Source organism: Triplophysa rosa, linkage group LG1 (genome assembly GCF_024868665.1).
Source record: "Triplophysa rosa linkage group LG1, Trosa_1v2, whole genome shotgun sequence".
Taxonomy (NCBI): Eukaryota; Metazoa; Chordata; class Actinopteri; order Cypriniformes; family Nemacheilidae; genus Triplophysa; species Triplophysa rosa.
The window spans coordinates 31,345,111-31,359,402 of record NC_079890.1 but is presented as its reverse complement, the minus strand read 5'-3'; the positions used below and the strand labels follow the sequence as shown (position 1 = coordinate 31,359,402).

The following is a 14,292-nucleotide window of genomic DNA, read 5'->3' as shown; positions in this document are numbered from 1 at the left end:
TGTAAACTACTAACAATATTTCTCCCAAATTTAAAAACAATCTGTTTGCATTTATTTGCAGAAAATGAAAACAGAAGAAGCAGGTCTACATAACAGGTGCTCTGTATTTTTTCAGACCTCAAATACGGCAAAGAAAACAAGTGCATATTCACTTTTAAGCAATAAAACAGTAATATTTGTACATGTATTTAGGAAAAGTTCAAAATATATATTTTTATGTGCTAACTGTTGTCATACGGTCAGTCTTTCACATTGCTGTTGAATGTCTTTGTCATTCCTGAGGTTTGATTTTGTTGAAATTCAACAGACACTGGACTGGAATGGCCACAATACATCGATAAATGCTGATTAAATGAAAGTTTGGAACATAATTTGGACAGAAAATGTAATTAGCTGAGTAGAAAAAACATCAGAAGTCAATGGAAGTCCCCACTATGACAGAAGTGATTCCACTGCCCTCTTTGACCAAACACTGTGATAAACCATTTCAACTTGATCCCAAACCTCACCACCACTTTTCCATGCGTACATGCATGTATGTGTAAATTATTATACAACTGAGACCACATGATGAAGCTGATAACAATAATAATATTTATGAGTATGCTGAATTTAATCAATATGATAATCATAGGCTAATAACAATGATGAGAAGATTATAATGCTACTGTTAAAGGGATAGTTCACCCGAAAATGAAAATTCTGTCATGAATTACTGACAGAACCTGCATAGATTTCGATGTCCACCATTGACAACCATAGTAGAAAAAATGGCAACGGTAGTCAAAAGTGCCCAATAACGGTTTGCTGTCATACATTCTTCAAAATGTCTTCTTTTGCTTTCAACAGAACAAAAAAAAATATATATAGTAATTGTTCCTACTATGGTAGTCAATGGGGTCCAAGAACTGTTTGGTTACAAGCATTCTCACAAATATCTTTCTCTGTGTTCATCAGAAGAAAGAAATTTATACAGATTTGGAATAACTCGAAGGTGTGTAAATGAAGACAGAAATTTTATTTTTGGGTGAACTGTCCCTTTAATAATATTTCCATACTATGAGGAACTTAAGTGTTTATAACATATAAAATGCTCTTCTATGCTTTCTACTGTATGTTTCTCGCTTCACTGTATCTCTAAAAGAGTGAGAGCTCTTTGAAGTACTGTATAGCTACTGCGTGAATGCTAATATGAGCAGCCTCTGTGTTTGCATTTTAAATACATAAAATTATGGCTTATAAGCATATGGATGATGGCTGTATCATCTGGTGCATAACAATTACTTCAAGCTGAATATATGGGATGAGCACGTGTTTTTAGAACAAAAGGCACTAAAAGCCTAAGACTACTAGTCATTTAAATGTAAAATATTACATTAATAAATCACAAATCATACTGCCATACTGTTTGAATTTAAGTGACAGGTTGGAGAGGACAGTAGAAATCTTACGAATGTTTTCAAAATCCTGAAACTTTATTCGCAGGTTCTAAAGTAATAAATAAAACCAAATTTAATAAAATTGTTTATATAAAACAGCACTACTGTATATAGACGGTTTCATCGGACACAAGCACCTGGCCCAAAGTTAACTTCCGGTCTGTGTTTGGTTATAATATAAGAATTTATTTTATATTTAATAATATATATTAATAGTGATCTATATTCATATGTTATTGTAAACTTCTCAACAGTTAATTACTCTTTGTGTATGTCTACCGGAAGTTAAGTTTGGGCCACATAAAGTTTATTTATGTTGTTGCCGCTAGAAGCGTCTATATACCATGCAGCATGTGTTAGATACACTCTCAGTTACAGTATTAAAGTTCACGCAAAAATTTAAATTCTGTCATCATTTACTCACCCTCATGTCATTTCAAACCTGTATGACTTACTTTCTTCCGCAGAACACAAAAGAAGATATTTTAAAGAAAGTTGGTAACTGAACAGCACCCTATTTACTTTTATTGTGTGAACACAAAACCAATGAAAGTGAATGGGGTCCAGTAAACAGCATTTTTCAAAATATCTTCTTTTGTGTTCTGTGGAAGAAAAAAGTCAAACAGGACAGAAATGATTAATAATTATTATTATTACACCTTTAATTAACCAGGTAAGTCAATTGAGAACCAGTTCTCATTTACAATGACGACCTGACCAAGAAGCAGCATAAGAATCAGCAGGTTCAGTACAACAATTACACAAATAACACAATTATAAACAAAGTCATAAACAGTGAAGAAACAAACAATCGATTTACTACAAAACAAGCACAATGATCATGAACAAATGACAAAATTAGGCTTTTAAAAGCTGCAAACGAAACAAATGAACTGAGGTTTAAGGTCTGAAAAAGGTCAGTTTAAGCAAACTGAAATGAATAACGACCAAAAGAAGTATGGGCTTTAGGTATGACAAGACTGATAATACCTCTGGAGCGCAAATTATGAACTGGATTATGTATATTAAGAAGTAACTGTAAATAAGATGGAGTTTTCTCGATAAGAGTTTGATAAATAAACAAAAACCAATGAATTTTTCTGCGAGAATGAAGAGAAAGCCAATTCAATGATAGATACAGATGACAATGATGAGTGTTAAAAGAAGCTCCAGTTACAAAGCGGATTGCAGCATGATAAATGACATCTAGTTTATGAAGCAGAGTTTTTGAAGCAGACCTGTAAACTATATCCCCATAATCCAAAATAGGAAGCACTGTTGTTTTAACCAGGAGTTGTTTAGAAGATTTATTGCGGTAAAGAAAACCAATACGGATTTTAACCTTTGAAAGTAATGCATTTATGTGTGTTTCACATGACAGTTTGCCATCAAGCCAGATACCGAGATATTTATAGTGTTGAACAACAGTGTATCTGCATAAACGCATGCGTTTAACACATGCTGCATGGCGTCAGTGCTTCATCCCTGCAGTGAGAAAACTGATGGAATGAGGAGGTGCAGTGAAAGAGATGTGATTGAGAAATTTGATCTATTCTGATTGTAGGAAGCGTCCGCGTGCGCTACAGGGACTGTGCATGCAATTCAAATTGTGTCCAAGCCATTGATCTCCCCATCAGCGTGCCCCTAATACATCACTGTCTGCATCTGCCTCTCTCCTCCACCCTGCACATCCATCCATCCATCCATCCATTACCTCTCTCTCTCCCGATGGCTCACTCGCTCTGTCTTTCAACATAGAGTACAGAACAATACCTCCCATCACTCAATCAAACTTTATGTCTTTCCCTTCAACGCTCCATACCTGTCTTCTTTTGACTCTTCTATCGGCAGGCCATGAGAAATCCATTCTCAAACACTCTTTAATTCAACCGGCCCATTTCTCCCACTGTTTATCTGATGGACAGCGCGCTCAGGGAGTCATTCTTTTATTTCGCCACTTCTTTATCTCTTTCTTTCTCTCAGTTGGCCAAAATGCTGTGATCTCGTGCTGGGCCGGGCGTTTTAAGCTCTTTCTCCGTCAGCTTTCTCTCATGTTCTTCCCTACATGCACCTCTTCTACCTCTCCGGAGCACTCAAGCCATGACTTATTCATTCACCCCAGGATTTATTATGTTTGGGCATGCATTTTTAACAGTGTGTTTTTTTTAGGAACACACATTTTACGGCTGAACTACATCTCTGTTTACAGGACCTGCCACTCTCCGAGCACGTCCGCCGTCTCACCTTCCAGGAGAGGAGAAACAGGGATGAGAAAATTAAGCAAACAGATGAAGTGGAAAGAAAACGGAGGCAATAAGAGGAAAGGATGCATGCAAGTTAGAGCGACACAGGACATTTAAGGAAAAGCTTACCAAAAATAGAAAAATTCAGATATCATTTACTCGCCCTCATGCTGTACCAACCCCCGTTTTCTTTCTTCCATAAGATATGAGGCAGAATATCAGGGCTTTTCTTTCTTTTATAACGGATGGTCATTTATAATTTCAAGCTACATTAATACAAGAAAGTTTCATAAAAGTCATAAGCAACATGTCAGAATCACATAAATAAAAGCGAATCTTAATTTCTGGGTGAACTATTTCCTTAATTTATCATTTCAGAGACTGACGAATAGATGAACAACACGACCAAGAAAGCAAAATGAAATAGAAATCCTAGTGAAACGGCCTCAGATACTAAAGTGTAGAGATTTGTATCATTTCACTCACTAACACAGATCAAAGTATCATGTGCTAATGTCAAAAATGTTACTTTTGTAATGTAAGTTGAGGCGGAAAAACTCGAGCACCCCAAGAGACTCTGGCATCTGTTATTACAGTAGGCGAAAGGGAAGCGTGTATAAAGAAAGAAAAGATAAGGGGAGATTTCACACAGGTGAGATGTACTGTAAGAAATAATGAGAAAAGGGTCGAGTCAGAGAGAATGAGAGAGAAAGTCTTGTTTCTGTTTTATTCCAAACGGCCTTCGGTCTAACTTCCTCATCTTTTACAAAACTAATGCTTTTCTGATGAGTCAAATAGCACATCCAATTCATGAAAGATAAATTCTTATAAGCACCTTTTCTAACTACAGTTAGAGCGGAGATGTTTAACCTGAAACCTCACATTTCAACACAATTTCGATTCAGGGAGTCACGTTTTGAATACAAAATTATTCTTAAACCTTAAAGTCCCCGTGAACCGGAACTTGCGATTGTTTTTACTTCCGTATTTGGACAAATTTCCGAGTAAAATGAGAAAAATAGTGGACGGGGCTTTCGTCTTTCTCTGAGCTTCGATTGGATGTATAAAACCGCCGTTGCATTTTGAAATGGATTTGAAGGGGAGGAGCTCCGCCCAAGCCGTCTAACATACAGTGGCTTGCAAAAGTATTCATCCCCCTTCATTTCATGTACTTATTTTTGTTTTTTATTTTTAATAAATTTGCAAAGCTGTCAAAAATCAGTTTTTTGTTTTGTCATTATTGTGCATGGAGTGTAGATTAATGTAAAAAAAATAATCAAACATAACAAAATGTGAATAAAATGAAGGGGGATGAATACTTTTGCAAGCCACTGTACGTCATTTAAGATGGATAGTCATTACAGAAAGGAAATCCCTTTTTTATTTTAACTAAAGATTATGAGGGCACATGAATTTTAAAAAGATAATGACCCACATTGATAAACTATTTACAATAAACGCTGCAATATTTCATGAAAAAATTTTAATTTTCTATTTCACTGGGACTTTAATTTTTTATTTTTTTAACAACAACTTCGTTCTGTCAGGATCACAAAGCATTACGTCAAAATTGATTGACAATTAGCATACAATTTAGATTGGCGGTTTGGTTCTGTTTTGGGCAATACTTCCTGCCCATCCAGCATAATTAAGAGTAGGGAGAGAAGCTATAAGCCCCCTTTTGGCTAAACAGAACAGAACAAACAGATGCCATTAGGTCTTAATGACAATTAAGTGTAACACATAATTCAATAATTGAGATTTATGAAGAGGAATATCAGAAAGTCAAAAAGCTCGTACACACCGGGGCGAAATCGCACACGCTTATTACCAGCGTTTTTTGAGACGTTTTTCGGTGTTCATACCCAACGATTTTCACTGGCGATGAGCAGAGTGAACGTGCAAATTCACTCCCTGACATAGATGGCGCTTAATGAAAAACAGAAATACATCGGTACACAAGGTGGCGTTGCGTAACTTTATGCTTCTGACATTCGCTTGTCACACAGAAGAAGAATTCATTTGCCCCATTCCTTTGTCCGGTATTGTTTGTGTGTATGATGGTGTTGTGCTTGTTCCTGAAACCTCTCTATCTTGGATTAAATATATCACCGTGTGATACCGTGTCTACACCGGACGCGGCGCAGTGCGATGTTTATAGCTGAATGAATTTAAAATGGAAGCTGTGATAGCGTCATATAAGTAGATGTGGATAAGCTGATGCGAGCTTGATTTACGTGGCCTGCCAGAACTAAGCTTTATTCTTTGGTAGTGTGCACCTTCCGAAAACAACTTAAACACTCTTGGTGCATCTCTGAATCACCCCACTTCCACCCATCCATCAGACTAATGCGATTAGTAAATTACTGTATGTAATTGCATAAAATTAATTAAGACTGAAAGCTATTTAGCCACAAATGCATCCAACTAAAATAATTACTTTGTCTCCTGATTTCATCAAACTTCTGCCTACATTAACTTTAATTTAATGTTATACAAGGAAATAAATTATACATGTAATGTAACTGGAGTACATAAGGACAAATAAAGCCAATACAATAGATTTAACTGAAATTAGGTTCCTTTAAAGTAATATTTTGATGTTTTATTTAGTACTTTGTGTAGCTTTCATAGGCGCAGAGTCAAACTGACGCCGTAACAGCATTGTTGCAGCATCTTTGTTTATGCATGTGATTATTAAAATGACATCACCACGGTCAAATCATAGCTGTAGAGGAAGTCATGAAGTTTTAGACTGACACACTGAAATTAAGTTCCAGTAAATCTGTCAAAAAATAAAACGGGTCAAAGCGACACACAGCAAATAAATGCTCAAGAGGATAATTTGGTTGGCTTGTCTGCCAAAATAAAAAAAAAGAATGTCACAGTGACCTGCAAAACACAATACTACAAAAGGTATTTTAAAGGTCATTATTGGATTGTTAAAGGAGTAAAAAGTGTTCTTTTTCCCCTTAAAAGGTAACTGAATAGAAACTAAATGCATGTTTGTTTTTCTTGGAAATCCGGTCTTAATAGCACTGTGGGTTAACGTCCAAATTCCCTAGAATGAAACGGCTAGTAACGATGTACAAGTACTCCGCTATGTTTATTTGTTGATGCACAGTGGCACTGGCATTATGTAAAGTCTACTTTCATCCCCCATAAAAGCAGAGAGCTAAGAGCAGTTTCTTAGCACCGTCCAACACAAACAGACGGATGAGACTAATTGTCCTCTGTGATGGTCGTCTCGCTAACATTAAAATGTCCACACTGGATCAGAATGGTGCATCAAATCGAGCAGCACAGAATGCCGGTTGTCCCCTTTTTTCAACTCCACAAGAGCACTCGCTGAAAATCACTTTCAATCAGTGCTGCTCGATGACTCATCAAAATAATGCCACTGTGAAAGCGCGCGTGTTGTTTTAGTGCAAAAAAAAAAGTTCAGATAAATGTGGCCACTTTAATGGTCAGACTGTAAAATACCAATTTAAGGTGCCCTGCTTGCTTCCTGGACACAAACCCTATTTTCTCACCGCTGCGTCAATAGACCTAACCAAACAACTCTCATAACACTAAAAGTGGATATGAAAGTGATGTGACTGTAATTTGCTAGCAGGCATACCTCTATGCGACCTGTGTCAGGTTGAAAACCACGGGCGGGGTCTTCTGTGGTGACCCGGCACTGAATGGCACAACCATTGATGCGGATCTTGTCCTGTTCGAGACTCAACTCAGGGAGACTGCGGCCCTCACACACGCGGATCTGGGCGTGCACCAAATCCACACTGAGAGAGAGAGAGAGAGAGGCGTTATCAGCATTAAGAGATAAACAAACCCTAAAGCTTGAAACACCAATCTCACTTTTATCTCTGACAATCACAGCTGTGTAATTAATTTGCTGATCTTTCTTTTGAAATGTTTATCCATGAAAGAAAGTTTGCTCAATTACAACTCGCACTAATATCAAACCATCTGCTTTTGATTCATTCCAATCAATTATAATGTAAACGTCCTCATTGTTCGTGATTGAGTTTCTATTAATGGCCTATCCAAATCAATTCTTCAGTAATTCATCTAATTAAAATCTTTCAGACCTAATTTGGAGTCCATGACGTCATGTGGAATCAGATTAAATGGTAAATTAAAATGATTACACAAACAGCATTTAGCCCAAATAACTTATTTGCTCGCAAAACTACCTTAGGAAGTATCTAGAAAATCACTTTAAGGACTGAAAGCTAAAATCTGCTGTTGAACAAAGTCGATAAACCACTTCTAAGGAAAAAAGTGTGCGGGGGGGAAAGTTATTAAAAAACTAGAAGAACAGCATATGGTGGATGAGAAGTTGCTTTTAAAGACAGGAGGTGAGCTAATGACTTGCAATGCAAAAGCCAAAAATATGCTTAAAGACCGGATAGTGTTTAACATCCACACATCTGTACAGATCTTCAGCTTGTCACCGCAAATATACAGTGTAAGTTAGAGGCACACAGATCTGCTCGGATGTACGGAAAGAGCAACGCGTCCATCTGTCATTTCCAGTATCATCAACTGTGGAGGTGACTTTTTAAAGCGTACCAAATTTTCTAACAAAACGTGAATCCTTTTCTATAATCATTTATGCTTTTCAGGTGTGTAACTTGTGTACTGCTTATTTATTTGCCTCCCTGGCATTTGTGTGTTATTAATGTGTCCAAGCGGACTATTGTAATGCACAGAGCCGCTCATATTCTAAACTGTTTTATTACAGTGTGCGGTGATGCAGAGCGGTCTAGTGCCAGGAGAAATGATAAATGAAAGCTTGTTAATGGTACAGGTAAACATAACATCTATGATAAAACTGCTCAGCAGACATGATAAAACAAAACAGCACATTAGCAATGAACAATATATTACTGTCAGCATACGTTAAGAAGAAAATAAATATTCGTGTATGATTGTCCAAAAAAACAAATACACTGTAGCGACTTCTTGTACTTGACTAATGTCCTAACCCCACCTACTGTACATCTAACACTATACCAAAATAATTATGTGAAAAGTTCATTAAGTTCATTATTTATTTTTAATTTATTTAAGGGTTAAGGGTTTGAAAATGGAGATGTGAATATTTGGCAAAAACAAAAAAGAAACAGTTAAAAAAAAAAAAGAAAAGTTCATTAAGACATGAAAAGCGTTTGTCTAATTGTTGGAAACAAAGATCTTCAGAAGGGAAACAACGTAGGCAAAATTTAACCCAAACACCTACACACGTCACACAAAATCAAAAGAAATCTCACAACAGCTTTTTATGCGTTTCTATGAATTATGAACCTCTCCAGAGAAACTGCAGGGAATACAGTACCTTTTAACTATTTTCGGCGTAAGAATTTTGGCATCCAATTGTGTACTTAACCAGAGCAAGACTCTAAAGTGTTCTGAGGCGGTACGCGGTTTACACGCTGGATATTCTTGAGCACCCAGCTAATAATCGGCAGCTTGTTCCTGGAGGTTGAGTAGAGCCCCAGAGCCCAGCACATTAAACCATAATGAAAGTATTATTTTTCAACATGTTTCTGCTTATAGCTTTTCCCCTCATTATTTGTGCATTCAAAAAATGTGGGATGCGGGTGCAAATATACAGATTATTCCCACAAAAAGAAATCTGAGAATGCCTATAAAAAACGAGAATGCAATTTTGGAGACGCGATAGTTTCAGTGGCCAGAAAACACATCGCTGATTTATTGCCAAACTTGCAGTATGTATAAGGTCTCTGTGTGTGTGTTTTATGTATAACTATATTATAGAGGTGTGAAATGTCACCACAATAAAATCTGACATGACCAACATTGTAAATTATATTCTAATACACCCTATAAATATATATACATTTTTAAATGTGAATCTGTAAGTGTTACATTTAGGGTTAAAGGTCCACAGTATGAAATTTAGCGGCATCTAGCGGTGAGGTTGTGACGTTGCAACAAACGACTCACTCCACCCCTCCCTTTCGAAGCACTACGGAGGCTGACACAGGACTAAGATGCTGTAACTTTTTCGCTTCTTTGCCGAAGGAAATAACGTATTTACGAAACGCGCTTTGTAGAGCAGTTTGTCTGTGTAGAGCTACTTTAGAAACAACATGCCGAATTCCATGCAAGGGACCCGCAGTGTATGTAGAGAGAAATAGCTCATTTTGAAGTTAATAAAAACATAACACTTCATTAAGTAAGGTCTTTACACACCTCTGAACACATAGTTATGTATATATTGCATTTATCTCAATAGATCCTTGAAAAAATGACACATTCCCAGATAACACAGTACGTTCTGACGACATGGCCAGTTCGTCTTCATTTGGTCACCGTGACATTACTTTATGACCACGTTCAGAGGACGTCTTTGCAACGTTACGTTTCTTAGAATTTTTGCTAACGTTCCAGAAACGTCCTAGCCACGTCCTCAAAAAACATCGTGAATTAATCCCATGGAGAACGTTGTAGCCACGTGATGTACTGGTCTTCAGACAACCTGGACACTGGTCATTTGATTAATGAATCTGGTCATTTCTATTTATTATGTTATTGTGTGAAACATTTATGATTAGAGTAAAATCTGTTATAATGTCAAGACGAATGCAATAAATCCCACTCCTGACAGCTATTAAACAGGAGTTTAATTCGATACCACAATTAAAACTGCGTTTCTATTTATGCGCCTTTTCTGTTCTGCAAAGAGCCGCGCGCTCTCATCATTTAAACGTTAACTGTCATTTCTTTTTTCGTCACTGCCTGATATTCCTTTAGCGGTTTATTAATATTCTTTCTATACTTTATGCCTTAGAGATGTGAGAGTAAACACATACTTTAGTGATTTTCGATCGATTTGGCGCGTTTAAATGAACGAACCCTGATGTTTGAGAGCATGACTAAAGAAGCTTTTGATTGTTGTTTTTAAAAACGGACAACCTGCTAAACATATGTGGTAAGACAACAATATAATGTTAAGCCTAAACATAATGTTTATTCATCCCTTTCAGTAAATATCTGCTTTAAATCCTCTATATTGTGTTGAAGTCTTTGAGTATTTATGTCATGTACTACAGTATAAATCAAATATCTGATTGTGATGTACAGTGCTGTGTTGAGTTTTATAATCGTTATACTGTGCTTTATACATATTTGAATAGAGAATTACTCCAATTATGCATAAATTTTAATTTTTAACGCACAGATTAAATCACAAATTAATTTAATCCTCCATGTGAGGGATGATAATTGTTTAAATTAAATAAATAAAAAAGATTTTAACAACGTGACTGTTTGGTCGTTAGGACGTGCTCATCACGTCCCAGAAACGTTATTTGGTACGTCGCTGCGACAAATATGGTACGTCCCAGGTATGTCTTCAGGAGGTAATCACCATGTCCCAACAACGTCCAAAGTTACGTCGTCAGGACGAATATGGGAATCATGAAGTTACGTCGCTGGACCGTTATTATGGTACGTCGTAGCAACGAATATGGTCCGGTCCAGATACGTCGTCACAACGTAACTGTGTTAGCTGGGTTGGACCTTTAAAGGAACAATACTGGGTTTTTAGGAGGATCTATTGAGAGAAATGCAATATAATATACAAAACTATTTCTTCAGAGGTGTATAAAGACCTTAGATAATGAACCGTTATGTTTCTAATACCTTAGAATAAGCTGTTTATATCTACATACAGAGCGGCCCTACATACACTGAATTCGCCGCCATGTTTTGTACAGCAGCCCTAAACGGACAAACAACTCTACAACGCACGTTTCCTCTCCCTCTCCCTTTCGGTATAGTGGTGAAACAGAGCGCGGATGATCCGTACGGATCGTACTCTACGGTTCGGAACGCATGTGACCCACGGATTCATCAAGTTTATTCATCATTGAGTAAGAGAGTAAAACGCGCTGTCTATACAGTTTTAGCATCAACGCGCTCTCTCTCTCCAGTATCTGGACAAGTACAATATTAAAGCGGTTCCAGATAAACAATGACGCTCAAAACTGCTCCGTCACACGGCTAATATGACAACAAAAACAACAACATATCTTGGTTCTAACAAACAGAAAAACCAATGTTACTCACATACTTATCCTTAAGACATCACATCAAGGGTGATTCCTGTTTTGCTTTTTCTTTAATAAGCAACAAAACCGGATATATTACTAGATAAGTATGAGGTTCTCAGGTATTAAGTTAAGTATGTAATAAAGAAATTGATTTAAGTACATTTTAAAGTCCTTTGCTAGGAACATATTTTGTAGGAAGGGTAACGCTTTCCATCGAAAGCTAGAGTAAACAAATCTCCCAGAGCTTAGTTTACAAGTCAAATTATTTGTGTGTTCTGAAAAACACACGCTGTTATGCATTTGCATTTATTTATTTATCTCTCTCGCTCCTCACACAGACAGCTATCCATAGCTAACATTCCTATGGATCCACAAATAAATAAAAGTTCAAATGGAGAATACATTTTTTCCATTAGCTAGTAATCTCACATGTGTCTCTAAAATGTCCCAAACTGTGCACAGATTTGAAACGATAAAAAGGTCTTCAATCAAGTCAGTGATTTTAATATGAACTGAAATATTTTATTAAATTCTTCCAAGACTGAGATATGCTATCCACATTTTGTACTCTTACTGTATGCCAACAATTTATTGCAAGAATTGTTTTTATTTTCCCCAAAACAATTTTAAGGAAACACCCTGGCCAAAATTTATACTCAAATGAAACAACTGAGAACTCTATTAAGATCACTGAGCTATGAATGAGCAACCCCTAAGCAATAAAGTTGTCCTCCGCAAATCAGCATAAAAATACATTATACACCAAGGTTAATTTTTTTGCATCGTGAAAATGTCTGAAAAGATAGTGTAATTAAAATGCATATGTCTGTGTGCTTGGCCTCTGCCTCAAGTTGAGGTTTATTGGATGAATGGAAACTTGAATGGAAAAATGTTCATGTTTTCAGTGAAGATTTCTGCGTCATAACCAACCACAGGCCAACAATCTAGAGACCAACATTCCAAAAATTGCTGTGAGATGAAAGTCCTCTAATACCATAAAATCCACACACAAGAAGCGATCACTACGGACATCAGCAGCTACAAAAATGCCTGTGATTTAAAATTTTACAAGTAGTCTCACCTGTGACCCGCATACAGAAAACACATGCCTCATCAGGCCTCCGGGCATCATTCTATTTTCAAAAAGCGTAACTTATAATTAATGTCTGTCTCTGCTGTTGAGAGACAGTGTGGGAAGTTGAGAATGTGTGTGGTGTAGAATGTCTAATGTCTTACACTTCAGTAAAGAGTGAAATGTGTCTGAGAGAGAGAACACAAAGAGTTCAAGAGTGCATTAAACCATTCATTTACATGATACATTTTTTAATAAAATTGAAAGACGCAACTGGAGTGGTGCACACAAAGATTTAAAGTAAGAGATATACTCTGTGGTTTTCAAAAGGGGATTCATGATGGGACTACTAGTGTTCAATTACAGTTTCATCTAAAACTAAGTTTTGATATACAGTACCAGTCAAAAGTTTGGAAACTAGTTTTCATGTTTGAAATTAGTTTTGTAAACAAAAATGTAATTGTGCCAACATATCAATTTCTTTCATTAGCCACCTTCTTCCCAGGCGACCTGAACCAGACAGCCGATGCGCTCTCTCGTCAGGGGACGCCCCGCGGAGAATGGTGACTCCATCCCCGCGCAGTCCGGCTCATATGGGAGCGGTTCGGCCAGGCGCAGGTGGACCTGTTGCCTCCCTGGACTCCACCAATTGCCCGCTTTGGTACTCCCTGACCGAGGGGCCCCTCGGCATGGATGCCTCGGTCGGTCAAGAAACCGTCCTGCAGGCTAGAGCCCCTGCCATTAGGCGTTTATACACTTATAAGTGGCGTCTCTTCTCATCCTGGTGTTCTTCCCAATGGGAGAACCCACGGAGTTGCCGATCGGGTTAGCGTTGGCCTTCCTACAGGACAGACTCGAGAGCAGCCTCTCCCCGTTGTAGTGCCTGAGACCGATCAGACACACAATAGTTATATTTCTTAAATATAACAACAACACCCCTCACCCAACCAGCAAGCTAGTCACCAGGGGGTCTACCCCCAATCTGCAACTAACACCTAGGCACAGGACCAGATCTCTGGTGACATAGCAACCCACACCAAACCATCAAGATAAGAGTATTTTACAACCGAATGGAATGTAGGGAGATGAACTCTCTTTACTCACTTTACAGACATACAATCCTAAATACATCTCTATAGAAATGTACATATATTCATTTATTAACTTTACATGTATTGTAAATGTCCATGTCTGTTTTTATGTCTGTCTTAAACTCAAAGTAGTTTGAATGAATGTATAACTACTAGAATTATTAGCTTTGTAGTAACTCATTTAACCAAGATGATATGTAGATCAAATGTATGATTTCCTTAATGTTAATGTTTGTTGTGTCTTGGTAACTCTTTTCATATTAGTTTTATTAAACTCTTAGAAGTTTTCTTAGTGAGCATCCAATCAGCTTCCACATGCAAAACACCATGTGGAAGACAAAGACAATTAACTTTCCCTCC

The 14,292-nt window shown here is 37.2% G+C and overlaps 1 protein-coding gene across 1 annotated transcript in view; it reads right to left on the bottom strand.

Annotated features, from left to right (window-relative positions):
- LOC130549411 (pyruvate carboxylase, mitochondrial-like) overlaps nucleotides 1-12,876 on the bottom strand; it is a 127,677-nt gene extending 114,801 nt beyond the window's left edge. The window contains exons 1-2 of the mRNA XM_057326652.1: nucleotides 12,851-12,876; nucleotides 7,305-7,467 (exon numbers count right to left, since the gene is read on the bottom strand). Coding sequence (XP_057182635.1) covers nucleotides 7,305-7,467; nucleotides 12,851-12,876 — 189 coding nt within the window. The remainder of the gene's footprint in view (nucleotides 1-7,304; nucleotides 7,468-12,850) is intronic.
- Between the last annotated feature and the right edge of the window lie 1,416 nt (nucleotides 12,877-14,292).